We start from the raw sequence: 20922 nt of genomic DNA, 5'->3' as shown, positions 1-20922 counted from the left end.
CCCTTAAGGACCCGGAAAACACGATCCGAGACATCACGTACCCTTGCACCTGGGAGGCAACATACCAAACGTGAGTCTCTCTCGCTCCCACAAAATCTCCTATCTGTGCCCCTGACTATTGAGTCCCCAATTACTAATGTTCTACTCCTTTCCCCCCTTCCCTTCTGAGCAACAGGGACAGACTCCGTGCCAGAGGCCCGTACCCCATGGCTTACCCCTGGTAAGTCGTCCCCCCCACAAGTATCCAAAACGGTATACTTGTTACTCAGGGGAACGACCGCAGGGGGTCCCTGCACTGACTGCTTCTTCCCAGTCCCTCTTACAGTTACCCATCTATCTCCAGTCTTTGGTGTAACTATTTCCCTGAAGCTCCTATCTATGACCCCCTCTGCCTCCCGAATGATCCGAAGTTCATCCAGCTCAAGCTCCAGGTCCCTAACACGGTTTTTGAGGAGCTGGAGTTGGGTGCACTTCCCACAGATGAAATCAGCAGGGACACTGACGGCGTCCCTCACCTCAAACATTCTGCAGGAGGAGCATTGTACTGCCTTCCCTGACATCACCTCTAGATTTAAAAAATAACAAGAAAAAGAAAAAGAAAGGAAGAGTTTACCTGATATTACCTCAAACCCTGCTCCCGCTCAAAGGTAAGCAAATTTAAAGGCACTCACTCACCTTCACGACAGGCCCCTGCTCCCGCTTCCCAACCACCGTGGGGTAGGGTGGGAAACACTCACGAAGTGTTTCGGGTTTAACTGTCACTTGCCAACAGCCTCTCCACAAACCACCTTCAATTTAGGCTGACCGCACTGCACGTATGCAAATTTCCCCAGAACAGCTGATCAGTAGCTCTGCTCTGCTGCCCTCTGCTGGATGATTGCCTTCACTCAAACTCCTCGGGTCCCCTTCGCAGATTCACCTTCAATTTAGGCTGACCGCACTGCACGTATGCAAATTTCCCCAGAACAGCTGATCAGTAGCTCTGCTCTGCTGCCCTCTGCTGGATGATTGCCTTCACTCAAACTCCTCGGGTCCCCTTCGCAGATTCACCTTCAATTTAGGCTGACCGCACTGCACGTATGCAAATTTCCCCAGAACAGCTGATCAGTAGCTCTGCTCTGCTGCCCTCTGCTGGATGATTGCCTTCACTCAAACTCCTCGGGTCCCCTTCGCAGATTCACCTTCAATTTAGGCTGACCGCACTGCACGTATGCAAATTTCCCCAGAACAGCTGATCAGTAGCTCTGCTCTGCTGCCCTCTGCTGGATGATGCAAACTCCACAAGGAGCCGGGATCGAACTTGGGACCCCGGTGCCGTGAGGCAGCAGTGCTAACCACTGCGCCACCGTTCTGCCCAGAAATGAGGTATAATTTTAAGTGCGTAATTTAATGTTTCTGTGCCTCAAAGCTAAAATGTATTGTTAAATTCATGCTGGATAATGGCGTTGGTATACATGTGGTTTGATTATGTTCCAACTGTGTGTCTATTGCGCTTAGAGAGAGCTACAGAGTGAAGAGTAAATAGAAGTAGCAGTTGTTGCTTAGCAACAGGAAGCCCTTTTAAGGGTAGAAAAGCTTTTATGTTTTAGTTCACGGCGCTGAGGACCCGAATTCGATCCCGGCCCTGGGTCACTGTCCGTGTGGAGTTTGCACATTCTCCCAGTGTTTGCGTGGGTCTCATCCCCAAAACCCAAAGATGTGCAGGCTAGGTGGATTGGTCAAGCTAAATTGCACCTTAATTGGAAAAAATAAATTAGGTACTCTAAATGTTTTAAAAATTAAGTTTTAGATGGATATATTACAGTTAGAGACAGGACACTGGGGAGTGAACATCTCTCAACTCTGCCAAGAAAAGCTGGACAGGACAAGATGCAAAGATATGGGCTTCCTAAGGAACAAGATACAATCCAAGTAACCAGGGAATTGGGACAGAAAGAGTTCCTAAGATGATTGAAGTTAAGAGAACAGAGACCAAGGTATTGTTCAGAAGAATTCAAGGAAGAGTAAACAGTGTTCTGTGTTAAGGAGGCAATTGCAGTAACCAGGTTTAAAGTGGGACAGCAGACTTCAGAGGTAAATGAAACGTTTGATGCCATTTTACTAGAGTCTAGGAATTGAGGGTAAAGCAATTGTGAGCAGTTTGAGCAGCAGTCAGTCAAGACAAAGAAAGGGCAGCACGGTGGTGCAGTGGGTTAGCCCTGCTGCCTCACGGCGCCGAGTCCCAGGTTCGATCCCGTCTCTGGGTCACTGTCTGTGTGGAGTTTCCACATTCTCCCCGTGTTTGCGTGGGTATCGCCCCCACAACCCAAAAGGATGTGCAGGCTAGGTGGCTAGGCATTGCTACATTGTCCCTTAATTGGAAAAATGAATTGGGTACTCTAAATTTATTTTAAAATGACAAAGAAATCCAAAAGGGGTTGGTGCAAATCTTGGACTAGATTCACTGTTAGAAATAGAGCAGAAGCTTTGTTCAAAAGTGTAATTTGGAAAACCTGGCCTGGTTTTCGGAAAGCAAACCGTTAATGAAAAGCATTATTGTGAAGAAAGATTATAAAGCGTGTTTTTTTTTTGGGGAGTGAAGTTTGGAAAGTCTCATGTGACAATCATCTCCGAGGGTGGGGGTTGGGCTGTCTGACACTAGCTTCGGTACTGAGCGGAATGTGTGTAACGGCCAATCTGTGTGCTTACAAGGGACATTGTGGGCAGCACAGTGGCTAGCACTGCTGCCTCATGGCACCAAGGTCCTATGTTAAGTAATGGGTTAAGAGACATTGCAATTAGTTGTCTCATTTATGTTAAGTGTTCAATGATTGTCTCATTTATGTTAAGTGTTCAATGATTGACACTGATATGTAAAGGGGCTTCAGGTAGACTCTGGAGCTTGTGATGATCTGTAGAGTTCTGTGCAGTGAGTTTGAACCATTAAAGGTGTGTTGGTGGAAAAGGAGCTGAACTCTTGCCTCTTCATACCACAGCATCTAGTACATTTTACATCCTAGGTTCAATCCCGGCTCTGGGTCACTGTCTGTGTGGAGTTTGCACATTCTCCCTGTGGTTGCATGCGTTTCGCCCCCCACAACCCAAAGATGTGCAGGCTCGGTGGATTGGCCACGCTAAAATTGCCCCTTAATTGGAAAAAATGAATTGGGTACTCTAAATTTTTTTTAAAAAAGGACTTTGTGTTAATGAGACCACTTCAGTTTAAAAAGGTACTTTGTAATCTGTATTAATCTTGAAATGTTATATGCAGGTGTAGTAAACAATTAGCAAAGGGAATAGAATGTTATTGTTTATTGCAAGGGTAATTGAATACAAGAGTAGGGAGGTTATGTTTCAGTTATACAGGACATTGGTGAGACCACATCTGGAGTACTATGTACAATATTGGTCTCCTTATTTTAGGAAATATGTAAATGCTTTGGAAGCAATGCAGAGAATATTTACTAGATTAATACCAGGTATGGGAACGTTGTGTTATGAGGAAAGGCTGGACTAGTTAGGTTTGTATCTGCTGGAGTTAAGATGAGTAAGGGGTGACTTGGTTGAAACATACAAGAACCTGAGGGGACTTGGCAGGGTGGATGTGGAGAGGATCTTTCCCCTTGTGGCAGAATGTAGAACTAGGGGCCACTGTTTTAAATGGGCAACCCTTTGTTTTTTTTAGAGAGATGAGTTTTGTCTCAGTGCGCTGAGAGACTTTGGAATTCTCTTCCTCAAAAGGTGGTTGAGGCAGAACCTTTGAGTGTGTTTACGGCAGAGGCAGATAGATTCTTGATGAGCAAGGGGGTGAAATGTTATCGGGGGTAGGCAGGATTGTGAAATTTAGGTTAAAATTAGATCAGCTGTAATTTTATTGAATTGTGGTGCAGGCTTGACGGGCCGTGTGGCCTACTTCTGTTCCTCGATCGTACATTTGTTTGTTCGTATGATTTTCTCTTGCAAGTAAAGGAGGTTGAGGGGAGATCTGATAGAGGTGTGCAAGGTTAAAACAGGTTCAGTCCGATAAGGTAGGCATTAAAAAAACTGTTCACGTTAGCTGATGGTGCGAGGACTAGAGGGCACAGTTTTAAAGTTTAACACGGAGATGCTGGGAAAATGTGAGGAAGAATCTTTTTATGCAGCAATTGGCAGTGACTTAGAACTCACTGCTTACAAGAATAGTGAAGTGGAGACAATCCACGATTTCAAAAGGAATTTAGATCGGCACTTGAGGAAAATAAATTTGGCAGGGTTACAGGGATAGAGTGGACTAATGGGAATGATGGGACTGCTTTACAGAAAGCAGTGTGGACTTGTTGGGCTGAATGGCCTCCATCAGCACCATTATGACTCCAAGCAAGATATTCCGACTGTTCACGCCAGGTGGCTCGGTCCTGTCAATGGCGCACCTCCGTCACGGGTTTCCCGATGGCATAGGGTGGATTTAATGGGAAATCCCATTGACAACAGTGGGACCAGAAGATCCTGCCACCTGCCAACAGCGACCCGCCTCCCGCCGCTGAGAAACACGCCGTGGGGAGGCCAGAGAATCTTGCCCTCCATGTCAGAGGGCACTATGAAATGAAATTAAATGAAAATCGCTTATTGTCACAAGGAGGCTTCAAATGAAGTCACTGTGAAAAGCCCCTAGTGGCCACATTCCGGCTCCTGTTCGGGGAGGCTGGTACAGGAATTGAACCATGCTGCTGGCCTGCCTTGGTCTGTTTTCAAAACCAGCGATTCAGCCCCTTTGTCTTTGGCATCTCCGTTCCACAACAGAGGCTGTCACAGAGCTGTGTTGCCTTCTGGATGCTGACCTCCCGACAACTTGCATCGTGCGAACATATATGTGGGTATGGAGGTCACCGCTATATTAAACATTTATACCAGCAGATCTTTTCAAGAGACATCATTTCCATCCTTCACACACAACCCTGCAAAAGCTTGGCAAGTGTTTCATATCTATGTGAACAACGCTGGAACAATATTTTTAATGAGGGTGGGGGGTTCTGCTAATAACTTTTTTTAAAAGGCTCAGGAAATTGAACTGAGCTTGTTACTGGCTATGCAGTGGCAAACCAGCCATATCCAGTGCTGAAAACGCCGGGGAGCTACAAAACCCACGTCATAATTATAAGCAAAAAATAAATACATTCTTACCATGTACCTCTTGCTCGAAACGCTGTAAATTGTACTTCCCTAATGAGATGTTGCTTTGCCGTCTCAAAGAATCACCAAATGGGTGTTTTCCCTCAGAAACGACGTAGTAGAAAACACAGCCTGCTGAGAAAATGTCAACTGCATATGTCTGTTGGGGAAATACAAGTGATATTTATGACATGGTTCTAACACACATGTGCCGCACCCACAACACACAAATGGTTCAATGCAGTTAAATTTTGGTTCCTTTTCTAAGACAACTAACATTTGTCCTACCCGCCCCAGTTCACTTTGAAAGCGCTTCCTGTCAATCATCATTTACTGCATCCATAGGTCAGTCCAGATGTCAGTCTGCTCACCTGTCCCAAATCTTGTTGCCAGTTCTGCTCACCTGCCTTGCGTTCTAATGTCAGGCTTGCTTACCTATGTTGAATTCTGATGTGATCCCTGTTTACCTATTCTGAGTTTCAGTGACATCTCATATACTCAATGGAAAGTATTTACAGTTGCCGCTTCAACCATTCTGAATATAGAAAGGTTGGCCATATATGGGGATGAAGCTGCAAGTATCAGACACACAAACTAATTTCTCACTCTTCAATTAATGTACAGCTGAAAAGTTAGGCCCGTAATTCAGAAAATGCTGGAGATACAAAGCAGCTTGAGCAACCTCAGAGAGAAAATGCAAGTTAACTGTTTGGACAGAAGTTGTTTATCAGCACTGCTGTGACAGGTTCTGATTGAGAAAGATCTCTACTTGTCTGTTGTCTTTTAGTTGTTTTCTTTGTAGCCATGTAATTTTGATCTTCTGACTTTGTTTATTCAGTGTGTTTAATTTCAAGGGTAAACAGACCATCATTGTGCTAACACTTACAGGTTTGTCTTTAGGCTCCTCCCGTAAGACCTCTGGTGCAATCCAGCCCTCTGTTCCAGGTATACCAGAGCGCAAGCTGAAACTGTGATGCCCAGCAGACAGTTTCTTACACAAGCCAAAGTCCGAGATCACTGCCCTCACATTCCCATGAGAGTTTGGCAGGGAGATGAGGATGTTGCGTGGTTTCAAATCCCGATGGACTAGAGCCAGAGTTCCAGAAATAAAGGGGAGAAAATCAGATTTGGCCGACTGCAGCAATTTGCAACTGTTAACACAGCAACTGGCTCCAAAGTACTTCACTGTCAGCAAGATAGAGTTGTCACGGTGTAAAAGTTAGTACACGCGTCTAATCTTATGGTATGAGAAGGAAATTTTGATAAGTGAATGCGATAATAAGGCATAAGCATCTAGGGAGTACGGCTGGGAGATATATATTCAAGATAATAACAAAAAGAATTGCAGAGGTTAGAAAAAAAATATTCACACAGATGTTTGTTATAATGCGGAATTCTCTGCCATAAACTGTTGTTGAGGTGTAACATAGTATTTACAGCACAGAAACAGGCCATTTGACCCAACAGATCCATGCCGGTGAGTAGAGTTCATCAATTCTTTTAAAAGGGATTTAGATAGTTGTTTCAAGAGGGTGAATATCGATGTTTATGGGGAGCAAGCAAGAGATTGGAATTAAACAGGGTATAAATTTAAAGAGTATGTGAGCAAGCAGGAGATGGGGATTAGACTGGGTGGAATATATATTTTTAAAATTAATTTACAGGTTGTGGGCGTCGCTGCTTAGGCCAGCATTTATTGCCCGTCCCTAGTTGCCCTTCAGAAGGTGGTGGTGAGTTCCCTTCTTGAACCGCTGCAGTCCTTAGGGTGTAGATACACCCACTGTGCTGTTAGGGAGGGAGTTCCAGAATGTTGTCCCAGTGACAGTAAAGGAGCGACATTATATTCCAAGTCAGGGTGGCAAATGACTTGGTGGGGAACTTCCAGGTGGTGGAGTTCCCAAGTATCTGCTACTCTTGTCCTTCTAGATGGTAGTGGTTGTGGGTTTGGAAGGTGTTGTCTTAAGAACCTTGGTGAGTTACTGCAGTGCATCTGGTAGATGGTACACACGGCTGCCACTGTTCGTCGGTGGTGGAGGGTTTAAATGTTTGTTGAAGGGGGAGCAATCAAGCGGCATACTTTGTCCTGGATGGTGTCAAGCTTCTTGAGTGTTGTTGAAGCTGCACACGTCCAGGAAAGTGGAGAATATTCCATTACACCCCTTACTTGTGCCTTGTAGATGGTGGCCAGGCTTTGGGGGGGGGGGGTCAGGAGGCGAGTGACTCGCAATATGAGTCCTAGCCTTTGACCTGCCCTGGTAACCACAGTATTAATGCGGCTAGTCGAGTTCAGTTTCTGATCAATGTTAACCCCCAGGATGTTGACTGTGGGGGATTCAGTAATGGTAATGCCATTGAATGTCAAGGGGCGGTGATTAGACCCGCTCTTGTAGGAGATGGTCATTGCCTGGCACTTGTGTGGCGCGAATATAACTTGCCACTTGTCAGCCCAAGCCTGGATATTGTCCTGGTCTTGCTGCATTTGGCCATAGAGTCATAGAGGTTTACAGCATGAAAACAGGCTCTTCGGCCCAACTTGTCCATGCCACCCAGTTTTTACCACTAAGCTAGTACCAATTGCCCACATTTGGCCTATATCCTCTATACCCATCTTTCCCATATACCTGTCAAATGCTCTACTACTGACTCTGGCAGCTCGTTCCAGACACTCACCACCTTCTGTGTGAAAACACTACCCCTCTGGAACCTTTTGTATCTCTCCCCCTGACCGTAAACCTATGCCCTTTAGTTTTAGACTCCCCTACCTTTGGGAAAAGATGTTGACTATCTATCTGATCCGGGCAGCAGGGTGGCGCAGTGGTTAGCATTGCTGCCTCATGGCGCCAAGGTCCCAGGTTCGATCCCAGCTCTGGGTCACTGTCCGTGTGGAGTTTGCACATTCTCCCCGTGTTTGCGTGGGTTTTGCCCCCACAATCCAAAGATGTGCAGGGTAGGTGGATAGGCCATGCTAAATTGCCCCTTAATTGGAAAAAATGAATTGGGCACTCTAAATATTAAAAAAAAGACTATCTACCTTATCCATACGCCTCATTATTTTATAGACCTCTATAAGATCACCCTTAAGTCTCCTACGCTCCAGCAAAAAATGTCCCAGTTTATCCAGCCTCTCCTTATAACTCAAACCATCAATCCCGGTAGCATTCTAGTAAATCTTTTCTGCACTCTTTAAAGTTTAATAATGTTCTTTCTATAATAGGGTGACCAGAACTGTACACAATATTCCATGTATGGCCGTACTAATGTCTTGTACAACTTCAGTAATACGTCCCAATTCCTGTATTCAATGGACTGCTTCATTATCTGAGGAATCACGAATGGTGCTGAACATTGTGCAGTCATCCGCAAACATCTCCACTTCTGACCTTATAATGGAAGGGAGGTCATTGATGAAGCAGCTGAAGATGGTTGGGCCTAGGTCACTACCCTGAGGAACTCCTGCAGTGATGTCCTGGAGCGGAGATGATTGACCTCGAACCACCACAACCATCTTCCTTTGTGCCAGGTATGACTCCAACCAGTGGAGAGTTTTCCACCTTATTCCCATTGATTCCAGTTTAGTTGGGGCTCCTTGATGCCACACTCAGTAAAATGCTGCCTTGATGTCAAGAGCAGTCACTCTCGCCTCACCTCTGGCATTCAGTTCTTTTGTCCATGTTTGAACTGTAATGAGGTCAGGAGCTGAGCATAGGAAGTGAGGGGAAGAACAGGATTAGACTAGCTGGAATAATAAATAGCATGTGGAGGGAAATGTACATTAGAAGATATGCAGAGTGAGAAAGAGTGGGATTAAACTAACCGGAATAGTAAGGTGTATGGGGAATGAGGGAGATAGCAGGATTACATTGAGTGGAAAAGGGCATGAGCATTGAAGGGAATAGTGAGCTCAGAAGAACAGTAGAGAGTATGGGGAACAAGAGAAAGAGCAGTGTTAGGCTAGGTGCTTTATAAACAGGAACAGCATGTTAATCTGGTGGACCAAATAAACTAAAATATTTTAAAATTCTGCATTGAATGTGGGAAGAGTCTTACCAATATTGAGGGAATGCAGGTGAGCCAGGCCAGACATGGTCTGAAAAAGCGCAGTTACTGGGTCCAGATTAACGCGATCAAATTTGGAATCTTCCACATACTGTAAACAAAAAGAAGTAAAATATAAAAGCAATATACTGAAATATTGACTGTGTTTCTCTCTTCACAGATGCTGCTGGACCTTCTGAATATTTCCAACATTTCAGTTTTTATTATTGACATAAAATCTTTTTCACATCTAATTTAACAAATGGGGAAAAGAAATCACACCCATCGGGAATAACTGTTCACGGGCGGCATGGTGGTGCCGTGGTTGGCACTGCTGCCTCACGCGCCGAGCACCCGGGTTCGATCCCGGCCCCAGGTGACTGTCCATGTGGAGTTCACACATTTTCCCAGTGTCTGCACGGGTCTCACCTCACAATCCAAAGATGTACAGGGTAGGTGGATTGGCCACGCTAAATTGCCCCTTAATGGGGATAAAAAATTTAAGAAAGGAATAACTGTTGACCAGGGCAAGAGAGTAGAATAGAACACCAGGCTATATTGGCTTTCAGTGTTAGACCCAGAAACTCGTAGTCGAAGAACAACCAGGTAAGACACAGAATAAGGGGCGGGATTCCCCCCCCCCCCCCGCTCCCGCTGGGTTGTAGAATCGTCGGGGGGCGGTCTGAATCCTGCCCCGCCGCTCCAACTGCCAAATTCTCCGGCGCTGTTTTTTTGGCAGGGGCGGGGATTGCGCCGGTCGGGGGCGTTGGCAGTGTCCCCCCCACCCCCGGGCGATCCTTCGGTCCCCGATGGGCCGAGTGGCCGCCCATTTTTCTTTCCCTCTCTGCCATTGTTCAGCCTCATCGTTAAGATATTGGGACTCAAAAGTGTGATGCAGTTTGACATACAAGGTGTTGCCATTTTGAACGATTGGTAGCAAGCTCCTCCCAGTCTCTACTGACAATGCAGCTGTGCTTCAAGCAGAGCTTCAAAGCATCTTTGAAGCATTTTTTAAATCCTCCCATGGAACATTGGCCATTTGTGATTTGGGAAAACAGGGCTTAGCAGGGGAGACACTTTTCAGCCATCTGACCATAGTGACCATACGTTCAAAGTGGATTTTGCAGGGGTTTTGCCTGAATGCTTGTGGAACTGACTTCGAGAAGGACATGAGCGTTTGTTCAATGTTCCCCCCACTGAATCCAGAAGATGAGGTGGAGGTATTATTGATGGAATTTCTCTAGTGCTTAGTATCATTAATACAGGGCACGGTGGCACAGTGGTTAGCACTGTTACTTCACAACACCAGGGACCCAGGTTTGATTCCCGGCTTGGGTCACTGTCTGTGCAGAGTCTGCACGTTCTCCCCGTGTCTGCGAAGGGTTTCCTCCGGGTGCTCCGGTTTCGTCCCACAAGTCCCGAAAGACGTGCTTGTTAGGTTAATTGGACATTCTCAAATCTTCCTCAGTGTACCTGAACAGGCGTCGGAGTGTGGTGACTTTTTTAAAATTGTGGTAACTGTGGGGATTTTTTTTAATTTTTAAAAATAAATTCAGAGTGTCCAATTCATTTTTCCAATTAAGGGTTAATTTAGCGTAGCCATTCCACCTATCCTGCACATCTTTGAGTTGTGGGGGCGAAATCCACGCAAATAATATGCAAACTCCACAAAGACAGTGACCCAGAGCTGGGGACGAACCCGACCTCGGCACCGTGAGGCAGCAGTGCTAACCACTGCATCACCGTGCTGCCCTGACTAGGGTATTTTCACAGTAACTTAATTGCAGTGTTAACATAAGCCTACTTGTGACAATAATAAAGATTATATTACATCGACTCATCCAGCTATTCACTTTAAAGATTGATTGCCCCCTGGTGTCAGTATTAAATACTACCGAAATGGAAAACATTCATCTCAGTTGCCTCCGTGCCAAAACTACCACAGACATACACTATTTACAGTTTGTGGATGACTGCAGTTGTTGCTCTCTCTGCAACAGGTTTGCAGGCTATTTCGATCTACTCAATTTTGCATATAAGAAACTTGGCATGTCCTTGAATGCTACCAAAGTAATCTCATGTATCAACCCAGACCTGGCCAGTCAATATATTCTGGGCACAATTTACCTAAATGGGAACAAATTCCTATAGCAAGCGGTTTAGCCAAGTGTTTCCCGGTGTTTGCAGTGCCGAGAAATACGGAACGTGCAGCCGAGATTGCACATAGCTCCGTTTTATGCACCGAGGCCTCCAAAGGGACCCTGCACTACGGGAGGGACCCCCCCCCCCCCCCACCTGCGCAGGGCACTCCCGGCCGATCGGACCCATGCCAAACTGGCAGTGCCAACCTGGCACCCTGACAGTGCCACCTGGGCACCTAGGAAATGCCAGGCCAGCACCCATGTGGCACTGCTGTGGTCCCAAGCTGGCAATTAGGGTGCCCGGATGGCACCAGCAGTGCCAGGGTGCTACTCTGCCCAAAGGGCATGCATCTGAGGGCCTCCGATTCTCTGAGAGACCCCCATAAGGGCCGTCCCATCTGGTCCCCGTTTCTGAAGACCAGTACTGAACAGCACTCACCGACATCTCCGAGGCGAGGAAGATAGATCTGACGCCTCGGATATTTCAGGAATCTGTACATTAAAGTGAGACTAGCTGTCTCGCAATAGGTGGGATTCCACATCACAATGTCTCGTGAGATCGTGTTAGATCTCGTGAGGAGCCGCGAGCCGGGTAGATCCTGGGAGCGGAGTCTCCCAGCTTCTATTGGCCACGTTGCGCTGCGGCAAGCTGTTTTTTGGGCGCAGCATTGACATTAAGCCATGCCCTCTACCTCCCATACATACTGTAGAACAGACTCTGGACTATGTTGAGCAACCACCTCTCTCAAAGGCCACCATTGACAAGGAGGTCCAACACCGAATCAGCCTTTTAAAAACTACAGCAACAAATGTTTGACAACAAAGACCCCATAAGAAAGACCTGGATTGTGAGAACTGGGCTAACCACTGGCTAGAAACAGAGTTGTATGCATTTCTAGAATAAAGATATATATATATACTAATAAATGTATGTATATAATTCCACTTACACAGCATCTCCGCAAGGTAAATTAGTCAGAAACATATCCAGCTGTCTGTTGAGCCCATTATACCCATCTATTTCAATGTCCTTCATTGGTAATGTATTTCATAACTGTATTACCCTACAAAACTCCAGATTCCCTTTTAAGCCCTGAAGTCCCTTTTCCAAAGATGCTTCCATTGCTACTCTTAACCCTTCAACAAAGTGAATAATTTACTCAGATCAACACGAATGGCTTCCTTCATAATCTCAGAACGGTCAACTAGGGGTCACTTCAAAGTCTTTAAGGAGACCAGAACTTCAAACTCGAGGGGGTTGTGCCCTTTGCTAAAGACAGGTTAAAGTCCAGCAGATTTATTTGGAATCACTAGCTTTCAGAGCATAGCTTCTTCATCAGGTGAGAGGATGAAGGAGCTACGCTCCGAAAGCTAGTGATTCCAAATAAACCTGTTGGACTTTAACCTGGTGTTGTAAGACTTCTTACTGTGCCAACCCTAGTTCAACGCCAACATCTCCACATCTTTGCTAAAGGGTAAGAAGAATCACAAATCATTAAACAGAAAGCCACTGACTCACCTCCTGCAGTGTGGCGGTGCACAGTTCAATTGCGATATAGTAGAATTGCTTGTCCCTTTCAGTACAGAAATAGCGAATGACATTGGGGTGCTCATCAGATTCACGAAGGAGCTGAACTTCACGATCAGCAAAATTGAAACATTCAGGGAGGATTCTTTTCACAGCAATAATACGGTTATCAAAGCTGCCCCTGGGTTATGAATAGGAAATCAGTTACCACAACAACCACAAACCTTGTACTTATCTCGCACTTTTAATGTAGTCAAGCATCCCAAGGTACTTCAGAGGAGCACGATCATGAGGTAATATTAGGGCAGGTGATCAAAAGCTTGGTCAGAGAGCTTAGAGCTCAAAGGCTACATTGCCTCATGCACTCACAACAACCCACAATCTGGGATAGTGGGTTACATTGCTGGGATAGTGAGACTGAATTTAGAAACACTAACCAACATCAGAACTGAGATGAGGAAGAACTTCTGTCAGAAAGTTGTGAACTTGTGGAATTCTCTACCATAGAAAACTGTTGGGACAGTTTGTTGGATATATTCAAGAGGGAGCTGGACGTGGCCCTTGTGACTAAGGGGATCAATACTGAATTTGCATGATAAGCCATGATATTGAATAGAGGTGCAGGCTCGAAGGGCTGAATGGTCTACTCCTGCACATATTTTCTATGATCAAGAGTAAATTGATGGCTGGTAATTGGTCGGGTTGGATTTGCCTTTTGTTTGTACAGAATGTACATGGGCAATTGTCCACTGCTGGTTAGATGCCAGTGTTATAGCTGTACAAATAGAGCTTGACTAGGAGCGTGGGCAGCACGGTAGCATAGTGGTTAGCATTATGATTCACAGCGCCAGGGTACCAGGTTCAATTCCCGGCTTGCGTCACTGTCTGTGCGGAGTCTGCACGTTCTCCCTCTGTCTGCATGGGTTTCCTCCCACAAGTCCCTGACTGGGGGTTCTGACCTTTTATTTTTGGGCGATGGTTTTTGTTTTTACACCAACTTCCTCGCCTCTCTTACCGGCTCTGACATCTTGCTGCTGTGCACCACCTTGCACACTTTTTTTTAATTTTGAGGTAATTGCGCTGTGAGGTAATTTGGGCACTCTGAATTTTCCCTCTGTGTACCCGAACAGGCGCCGGAGTGTGGCAACTAGGGGATTTTCATAGTAACTTCATTTCAGTGTTAATGTAAGCATACTTGTGACAATAAAGATTATTTATTATTATTATTATTATTACTACTACTACATGCTAGCAGTAAAATATCCCATGAGGAAAAGATTGTAATTCCCTGCCTGGAAATCCTTCCCTCCCCTTTCTTCCATTCTGAATTCCAGGTTGCCGGCTCCTGCAATGACATCGTTGGATTTCTGCGGCTGTGTAGATGGGAATGGGTGGACATCTTGCATTGGCAGGAGACACCATGTTGACAAATGGCTGCGTTAGCTGCCAACACCGCACTTGTGCAGCTCTACTGTTGTCCGCCATGTTTACTGTTTTACAGACTCATATAGCGTTGTACCAGATTGGCGGCAGAACAGGATTTCAAATCCACAGGGAGGAGGAGCAGAGCTGGAGGGGCTGCCGTTCAAACTGGCCCAGACCAAATTCCTCTACCTGGGGATCCAAATAGCCCATGGCTGAACATGGATCCATAAATGGAACCTGACGATTCTGGTGGAGGAAGTTAGAAGGGGTCTGCAGAGGTGGGGCTCATTCCCACTCTCCCTTGCAGGGAGAGTGCAGACGATCAAGATGAACATCCTGCCCAGGTTACTCTTCTTGTTCAGATCCCTCCCGATCTGTATCACCAAGACCTTTTTCAACACAGTTGATAAGTTAATCATGGCTTGCAAAGGGGGAGGAATGAGGGAGGCCTGGCCATCCCAAACCTCCACTGGGTGGCCACTGCAGAAATAATATGGCGATGGGTCAAGGAACCGGGAACGGAGTGGGTGGGAATGGAGGAAAGTTCTTGTGCAAGGACACCCCTCCAGCGCTAGCCACAACCGCCGCCACCCCCCCCCCCCAAACTGGCCAGATACTCAAAAATCCCAGTGGTAGTAGCCACGCTCTGAACGTGGAAACAAATGAAGCAGCACTTCGGACTAACCAATACGTCTAACATGGCCCCAATCTGCAACAATTACAGATTCACTCCCACGACAATGGATGCCACCTTCAAGAGGTGGAGACAGGCTGAGGGGACACTGACGGTTAGGGGCAGCTACAGAGACGGTAGAATAGCGACCCTGGGGGACCTCACGGAGAAGTTTCAGCTCCGGAGAGGGAAGGCACATACAGATTAAATACTTCCTCCAAAATGTAATTTTATAGAACTGTCTGCAAAGAGGCGTAGGAGTAAATCTCCCTCACGCCAAGTGGGGCAGAATTCAGTCTCCACTTAGCATCTGAAGCTCAATGTTTCAGAGCATGAACTGATATCCCAGCACTAGGTGGTGAAGCATGTTGGTGCTCCAACAAGTAGCAGTCAGCATTGTTTTCGAAACAGAGGTTTTCTTGCCTTACCGGAATACAAATGTTCCCTCAGCTCCATGACCTAGCACATCTTTTGGGTTGAAGGAAATCTTTCCAGTTGTAACCAAGTTGGCTCCATTATCTACTGGACAGAGAAGACAGAATTCCTTAATATCTTAAGCATCAGTGGGACCATGTGTCAGTTGAAGTTAATTTTTACAAATCTTTTGGAGAAGGTGCAAAATTAAAAAACAAAAATCTAAATTCCTAAACGAACAAAAAGCTCAAATACTAACCAGGAATTATTTCTTCGAAACAGGCAGTGCCGTTGTGCAAACTGTAATCACGAGGCTGCTCTGAGGATTGATTGCTCCTGTCTTGAGTTGAAGAGTTGGATCCCTGTGGGTCTTTTTGCAAGACCTGAGCTACACCTTTTGAGAATTCTGGAGACTCTGCCCGGAGTTGGTTGACAGATCGTGGTGGCTGCTGCTGAAGAAGCTGGAATTTCTCTTCCAGTTGTTGTTCCAGCTGTTCTTGCTGTAGCTTCTGCTGTTGGTGCATTCTCTGCCATAGAAAAGATGGAACTGAAGATTCAAAACAGGGTGGCGCAACCTCATAACAGTACATCAGAATATGGACAGATTGAATCCTGAGGCAAATGTCCACAATTCAAAAAGTTCAAACTCTGAATCCTTCTCCAATTTCACAAGAGTAAACATGGGAAAAACACTAGGCGGCATTCTCCATTGTCTGACGCCGAAATCGGGAACGGTGATCAGGCGGAGAATGGCTCCAGGTGCCAAAATCACGACAGGCGCCAGGTCACGATGCTCCGTCCTTTCCAAATTGGCATTGAGACGTGCGCCGCGAGCAGTCGCAACCCCACTGGAATGTCATTAGCGGGCCCACCCACAATGCTCCGTCCCCGATGAGCCGAATTCCCGACGGCGTGAGCGACATGTGCTCTCAGTGGTCATGAGCCTGGTGTGGCGGCTGCACAGAGAGGGAGAAGGCACGCAGACCGTGTCCAGCACCGCCACACTCGGCCGAGATCCGTGCCGCTAACCGGGGGGCTTCTGCCAGGGCTGGGGGGGTGGTCAGGAGGTGGGCTGTGGGGTCGGGTGAGCGGATACGTGGTCCAGTACAGCCGGCGGCATCTTTTCCGGTGAGAATGGTGCCTGTGTGGGTGTGGGAGGTGTAGGCGTATGCGCGGCTGCAGCTTGTCAGCCCTGCACATGTACAGCACGGACCGGGCAATTCTCCAATCATTTTCCATGTGTTCCACGAGAGATTCACGCTGTGTGCTGGTGCTAGCCCCTCACCGATAGTGGAATCGGTGCAGGTTTCACGCCGATTTTCCCGCTGTGAAACACCACGGATCCTCTGTTGGTGTCGGCACTTAGCCTCAGGAATGGAGAATCCAGATTACTGGATCTCAAGATTAGCATGGATAGTACAGCTTCAGATCAGTCTCATCAAAGCATCAGCTTAATGGAGGTGAGCCTGCAGCAGGGGTCACTGTAACACCAGGTTAATGAAGGGGAGTTGGGTAGTGAGCCCGCTTTAACACCAGGTTAACGGAGGGAACCTGCGCGGGCGTGTTGGGAGCGGTGCGATGATGGTGGTGTTCACTGTGGGGGGGGGGGGAGGGAAGGTTCAGTGTAACACCAGATGCATGCATGGAAGTTGGGATCACTGTCACACCAGGATAATGATGCACAACATAAAGCTCAGTGTACTCAAAATAACTTACTTTTGGATACATTATTAGAAACACCACCCATCCTCCTACTAACACAGTGAATATGGCCACAGTTAGGATGTCCTGGTTTTCTAAATCCGGCATGACCTCGCTTGCCGTCTCCTGCTTTACTTCACTGGTCATCCGATAACTTTCATCAAGTGTTTTCGATTGCATCTGGCCAGGCTGCATCATAAACTTAAGGAAATACAATTTTTTTAATGTATATATGCTTCTGTACAAAATTACATGTACCAATAAAAATCATTTGTAGTTTAGTCTGATATACAGAGGCTGTTGATTTGGTGCTTCTCTACCTATCAGAGAGGTCATTAGTAAACAGTTGACACCCAAAGCTATTTCTAATATGCATCCAGCAATTCAACAGTTGTTAACCCTGTGTGATGAATGTACTTCATGTAATTCACACTGTATAGCATTGTGTCCTTGTGGGCTCTGTCTGTGAGCCGGCTCTGCCCACAGGGGGAGATGAGGAGCTTGTACGGGGCTCCACCCTCAGCCCCTCCCACTACCGGAAGTATAATGTGCTGCACCCTTGTGACTTTGCCCTCAGTTCTTCTGGTTGCAGGCAGGCTCAGTTGTAAGTCTATTAAAACCACTGTTTACTTCCTATCGTGTTTCGAGTGAATTGATGGTCACATCACCCTGAAGTATGTTATCCAGTCATTTCAGGCGCAGGGATTGGTTTTACTGGAGACTGTTGCATTGAACATGAGTAAAAAAACACTGTAGAAATAGTAATTCCAAACTGTAGCAAATTTGAACCCTTTCAAATATCACGTGCCTTCGTGCCTCATCCATGTCTTTGTTACCCTTATATTTGATTAGTTCAATGTACTTCTGACTGGCTTTCTTTCTTCAACCCTCTCTAAACTTGAGCTCATGCAAAATTCTGCAGCCAATATCCTAATTGGCATCAATCCTGTTCAAGCACCATTACTGTAATTGGCTTACACTGGTTCACAGCAATGGTTCCATTTTTAAATTCCCATTTTATATAACTTCCAACAGCCCTACAACAGTAAACAGTTGTGTTCCTCAACCTCTGGGCACTTGCACATTTCTGATCTTAATCACTCCATCATTAATGTCTGTGCCTTCAGTTGCGGAGGAGCGAAGCCCTAGAGTTTCTAAAACCTCTCTGCCCCCATCACTCCCTAAAACCTACCTCTTTGGCCAAGCTTTTGGTCATCTGCCTTAATATATCCTTGTGCGGCTCGGTGTCAACCTTTGCTTGATAATAATCTGAAGAACCTTGGGATATTTTATAATAACAATAATAATCATCTTTATTATTGTCACAAGTAGGCTTACATTAACACTGCAGTGAAGTTACTGTGAAAAGCCCCAAGTCGCCACACTACGACGCCTGTTTGGGTACAGAGGAAGAATTCAGAATGTCCAAATCACCTAACAGCAAGTCTTTCGGGACTTGTGGGAGGAAACCGGAGCACCCGGAGGAAACCCACGCAGACACGAGGAGAACGTGCAGACTCTGCACAGACAGTGACCCAAGCCGGGAATCGAACCTGGGATACTGGCGCTGTGGAGCAACAGTGCTAACTACTGTGCTACCCCACGGTTTACCCCATCCAGATTTACCTCATCTGATAAGAACATAAAAACAGGAGTAGGCCATTTAGCCCTTAAACCTGCTTTGACATTCAATGAGATCATGGCTCATCTGTCCTTTGCCTTGTATCTCTGTGTGATTGTTTGCAAGTGTGCTTGTGTGATTGTGTGCGAGTGAGTGTGTGAGTGAGTGTGCAAGTGAGTGTTTGTGTGATTGTGTGCGAGTGCGAATGAGTGATTGTGTGTGTTTGCGAGTACGAATGAGTGTTTGTGTGATTAGTTGCAAGTGCGAGTGAGTGTGCGATTGTTTGCGAGTGTGGTAGTGGGTATTAGGGGCACTACGGTACCCAGGTTGAGGCTGTAAGACCATTGGTGTGGGAGGTACCTGAGACAGCAAGATCATTGGTGAAGCCTGCCTGCTGGTTCCGCCCAGTAAGACGGAGTATAAGAGTCTGTCTCCCCAGCTGCTGCATTCTGTACCTGTGCTGCTGGGGGAAACATCTAGTGCAATAAAGCCTTCAATTGTCATCCAATCTCGCTTCTGGAGTCATTGATCGAGCATCACAAACTCCACATGGACAGTGACCAGGGGCTGGGATCGAACCCGGGTCCTCAGCGCCGTGAGGCAGCAGTGCTAACCACCGTGCCGCCCCCTCCTGCTCCATTCTCTTTTTAAAAAAATAAATTTAGAGTACCCAATTATTTTTTCCAATTAAGGGGCAATTTAACGTGGCCAATCCACCTAACCTGCACATCTTTGGGTTGTGGGGGCGAAACCCACGCAGACACGGGGAGAATGTGCAAACTCCTCACAGTGACCCAGGGCCGGGATTCGAACCCAGGTCCTCACCGCCGTAGGCAGCAATGCTAACCACTGTGCCACCGTGCTGCCCTCCTGCTCCATTCTTGACAGTGAGAAACCCTATCTGATTTCCTCTTCACCCAGCATGCCAACCTCCTCCATACCCTCCTCAAGGCCTGAACCCCTGCACCATTTCTTAATTCCCCTCCTACCCTTTTTGCCACCTCGTCAAAAGACCCTGGCCGCCCAAGAGAACCATTTGCAACCTTCAGTGAGAGGGTCCAAATCCTGGTGAAATCCCAGGATGAGCGTCTAATCCCTGGGTGAAGTTGTTGCGCCAAGAACAACCATCGCCTGCTGCTGTGTGGAGAAGATCCACGTAGTTGATGTTCCACTCACACACTCTACGTTGTGTTCCAAGTTCAGTCACTGGAGGCCTCCCTCTGCTCTTTGGATCTCCACAAGCTACCCAGGGCCTTCTTAAGGGAAGTCTTGACTTTTACACGCAGTGTTGGTCCAAATGTGTTCTGGGCCAGTATGATTTCTCTGGCATCATGGATGATTGGGCACAGGTTGCGTGTGGTGAATGTATTACGGCAACCATTCACCACTGTATTGCATTGTACTATGTTGTTGCCCTTGTGGGCTCCACCTATGGACCATTGTATCACATTACATCGCACTGTATCATGTTGATGCCCTTGTGGGCTCATTCCCCTCGGGGGAGGTATATAGATCTGCTGCCCTGCAGGCGGCTCTCAAGTGCAGAGCAGTCACAGACAGGCACAGTTCTAGCTGATTAAAACCACAGTTCACTTCAATTCTCCGTCTCGTGTGAATTGATGGTCGCATCATTGCGTGAGTCCAGTCAGGGCTTCATTTGCATCTCATTAGTTTCATATTGGCGTCTGGTGGGAAATGTGACTTGCCACGGCCAGGAGTAGCCTTCTAACCCAAGGGGTTGAGTGAATATCAGGTAAGCTCTTCCTTTCTTTTTCTTGTTTTATCCGCAAGTTATCTAGGGGGATGGCAGGGAAGGCAGTGCAATGTCCCTCCTGCAGAATGTTTGAGGTGAGGGACGCCGTTAAGTGTCCCTGCTGATTTCACCTGTGGGAAGTGCACCCATCTCCAGCTCCTCAGAAACCGCGTAGGGAACTGGAGCTGGAGTTGGATGAACTTCGGATAATTCGGGAGGCAGAGGTGGCCATAGATAGAAGCTTCAGGGATGTAGTTACTCCGAAGAATGAAGATAGATGGGTGACAGTGAGAGGGGCTGGGAGGAAGCAGTCAGTAGAGGGATCCCCTGTGGTTGTTCCCCTTAGTAACAGGTATACCGCTTTGGATACTGGTGGGCGGGACGACTTACCAGGGGTAAGCCATGGGGTACAGGTCTCTGGCACAGAGTCTGTCCCTGTTGCTCAGAAGGGAAGGGGGGAGAGGAGTAGAGCATTAGTCATTGGAGACTCCACAGTTAGGGGGA

General features: G+C 46.8%; 1 protein-coding gene across 5 annotated transcripts in view; it reads right to left on the bottom strand.

The window, feature by feature from the left end:
- Nucleotides 1-20922, bottom strand: part of ern2 (endoplasmic reticulum to nucleus signaling 2) — a 136736-nt gene that overhangs the window by 14492 nt on the left and 101322 nt on the right. For 3 of the 5 annotated variants that reach the window (XM_038821157.1, XM_038821154.1, XM_038821155.1), the window contains exons 12-18: nucleotides 17060-17245; nucleotides 15603-15870; nucleotides 15358-15451; nucleotides 12823-13012; nucleotides 9175-9274; nucleotides 6014-6213; nucleotides 5140-5287 (exon numbers count right to left, since the gene is read on the bottom strand). In XM_038821157.1, coding sequence (XP_038677085.1) covers nucleotides 5140-5287; nucleotides 6014-6213; nucleotides 9175-9274; nucleotides 12823-13012; nucleotides 15358-15451; nucleotides 15603-15870; nucleotides 17060-17245 — 1186 coding nt within the window. The remainder of the gene's footprint in view (nucleotides 1-5139; nucleotides 5288-6013; nucleotides 6214-9174; nucleotides 9275-12822; nucleotides 13013-15357; nucleotides 15452-15602; nucleotides 15871-17059; nucleotides 17246-20922) is intronic. The other 2 variants (XM_038821156.1, XM_038821158.1) reach the window with 1 other exon arrangement.

The sequence above is a fragment of the Scyliorhinus canicula genome, chromosome 15, assembly GCF_902713615.1.
Source record: "Scyliorhinus canicula chromosome 15, sScyCan1.1, whole genome shotgun sequence".
Lineage (NCBI taxonomy): Eukaryota > Metazoa > Chordata > Chondrichthyes > Carcharhiniformes > Scyliorhinidae > Scyliorhinus > Scyliorhinus canicula.
Note: the sequence above shows the minus strand (reverse complement) of the source record. Positions and strands in the feature narration are given on the sequence as shown.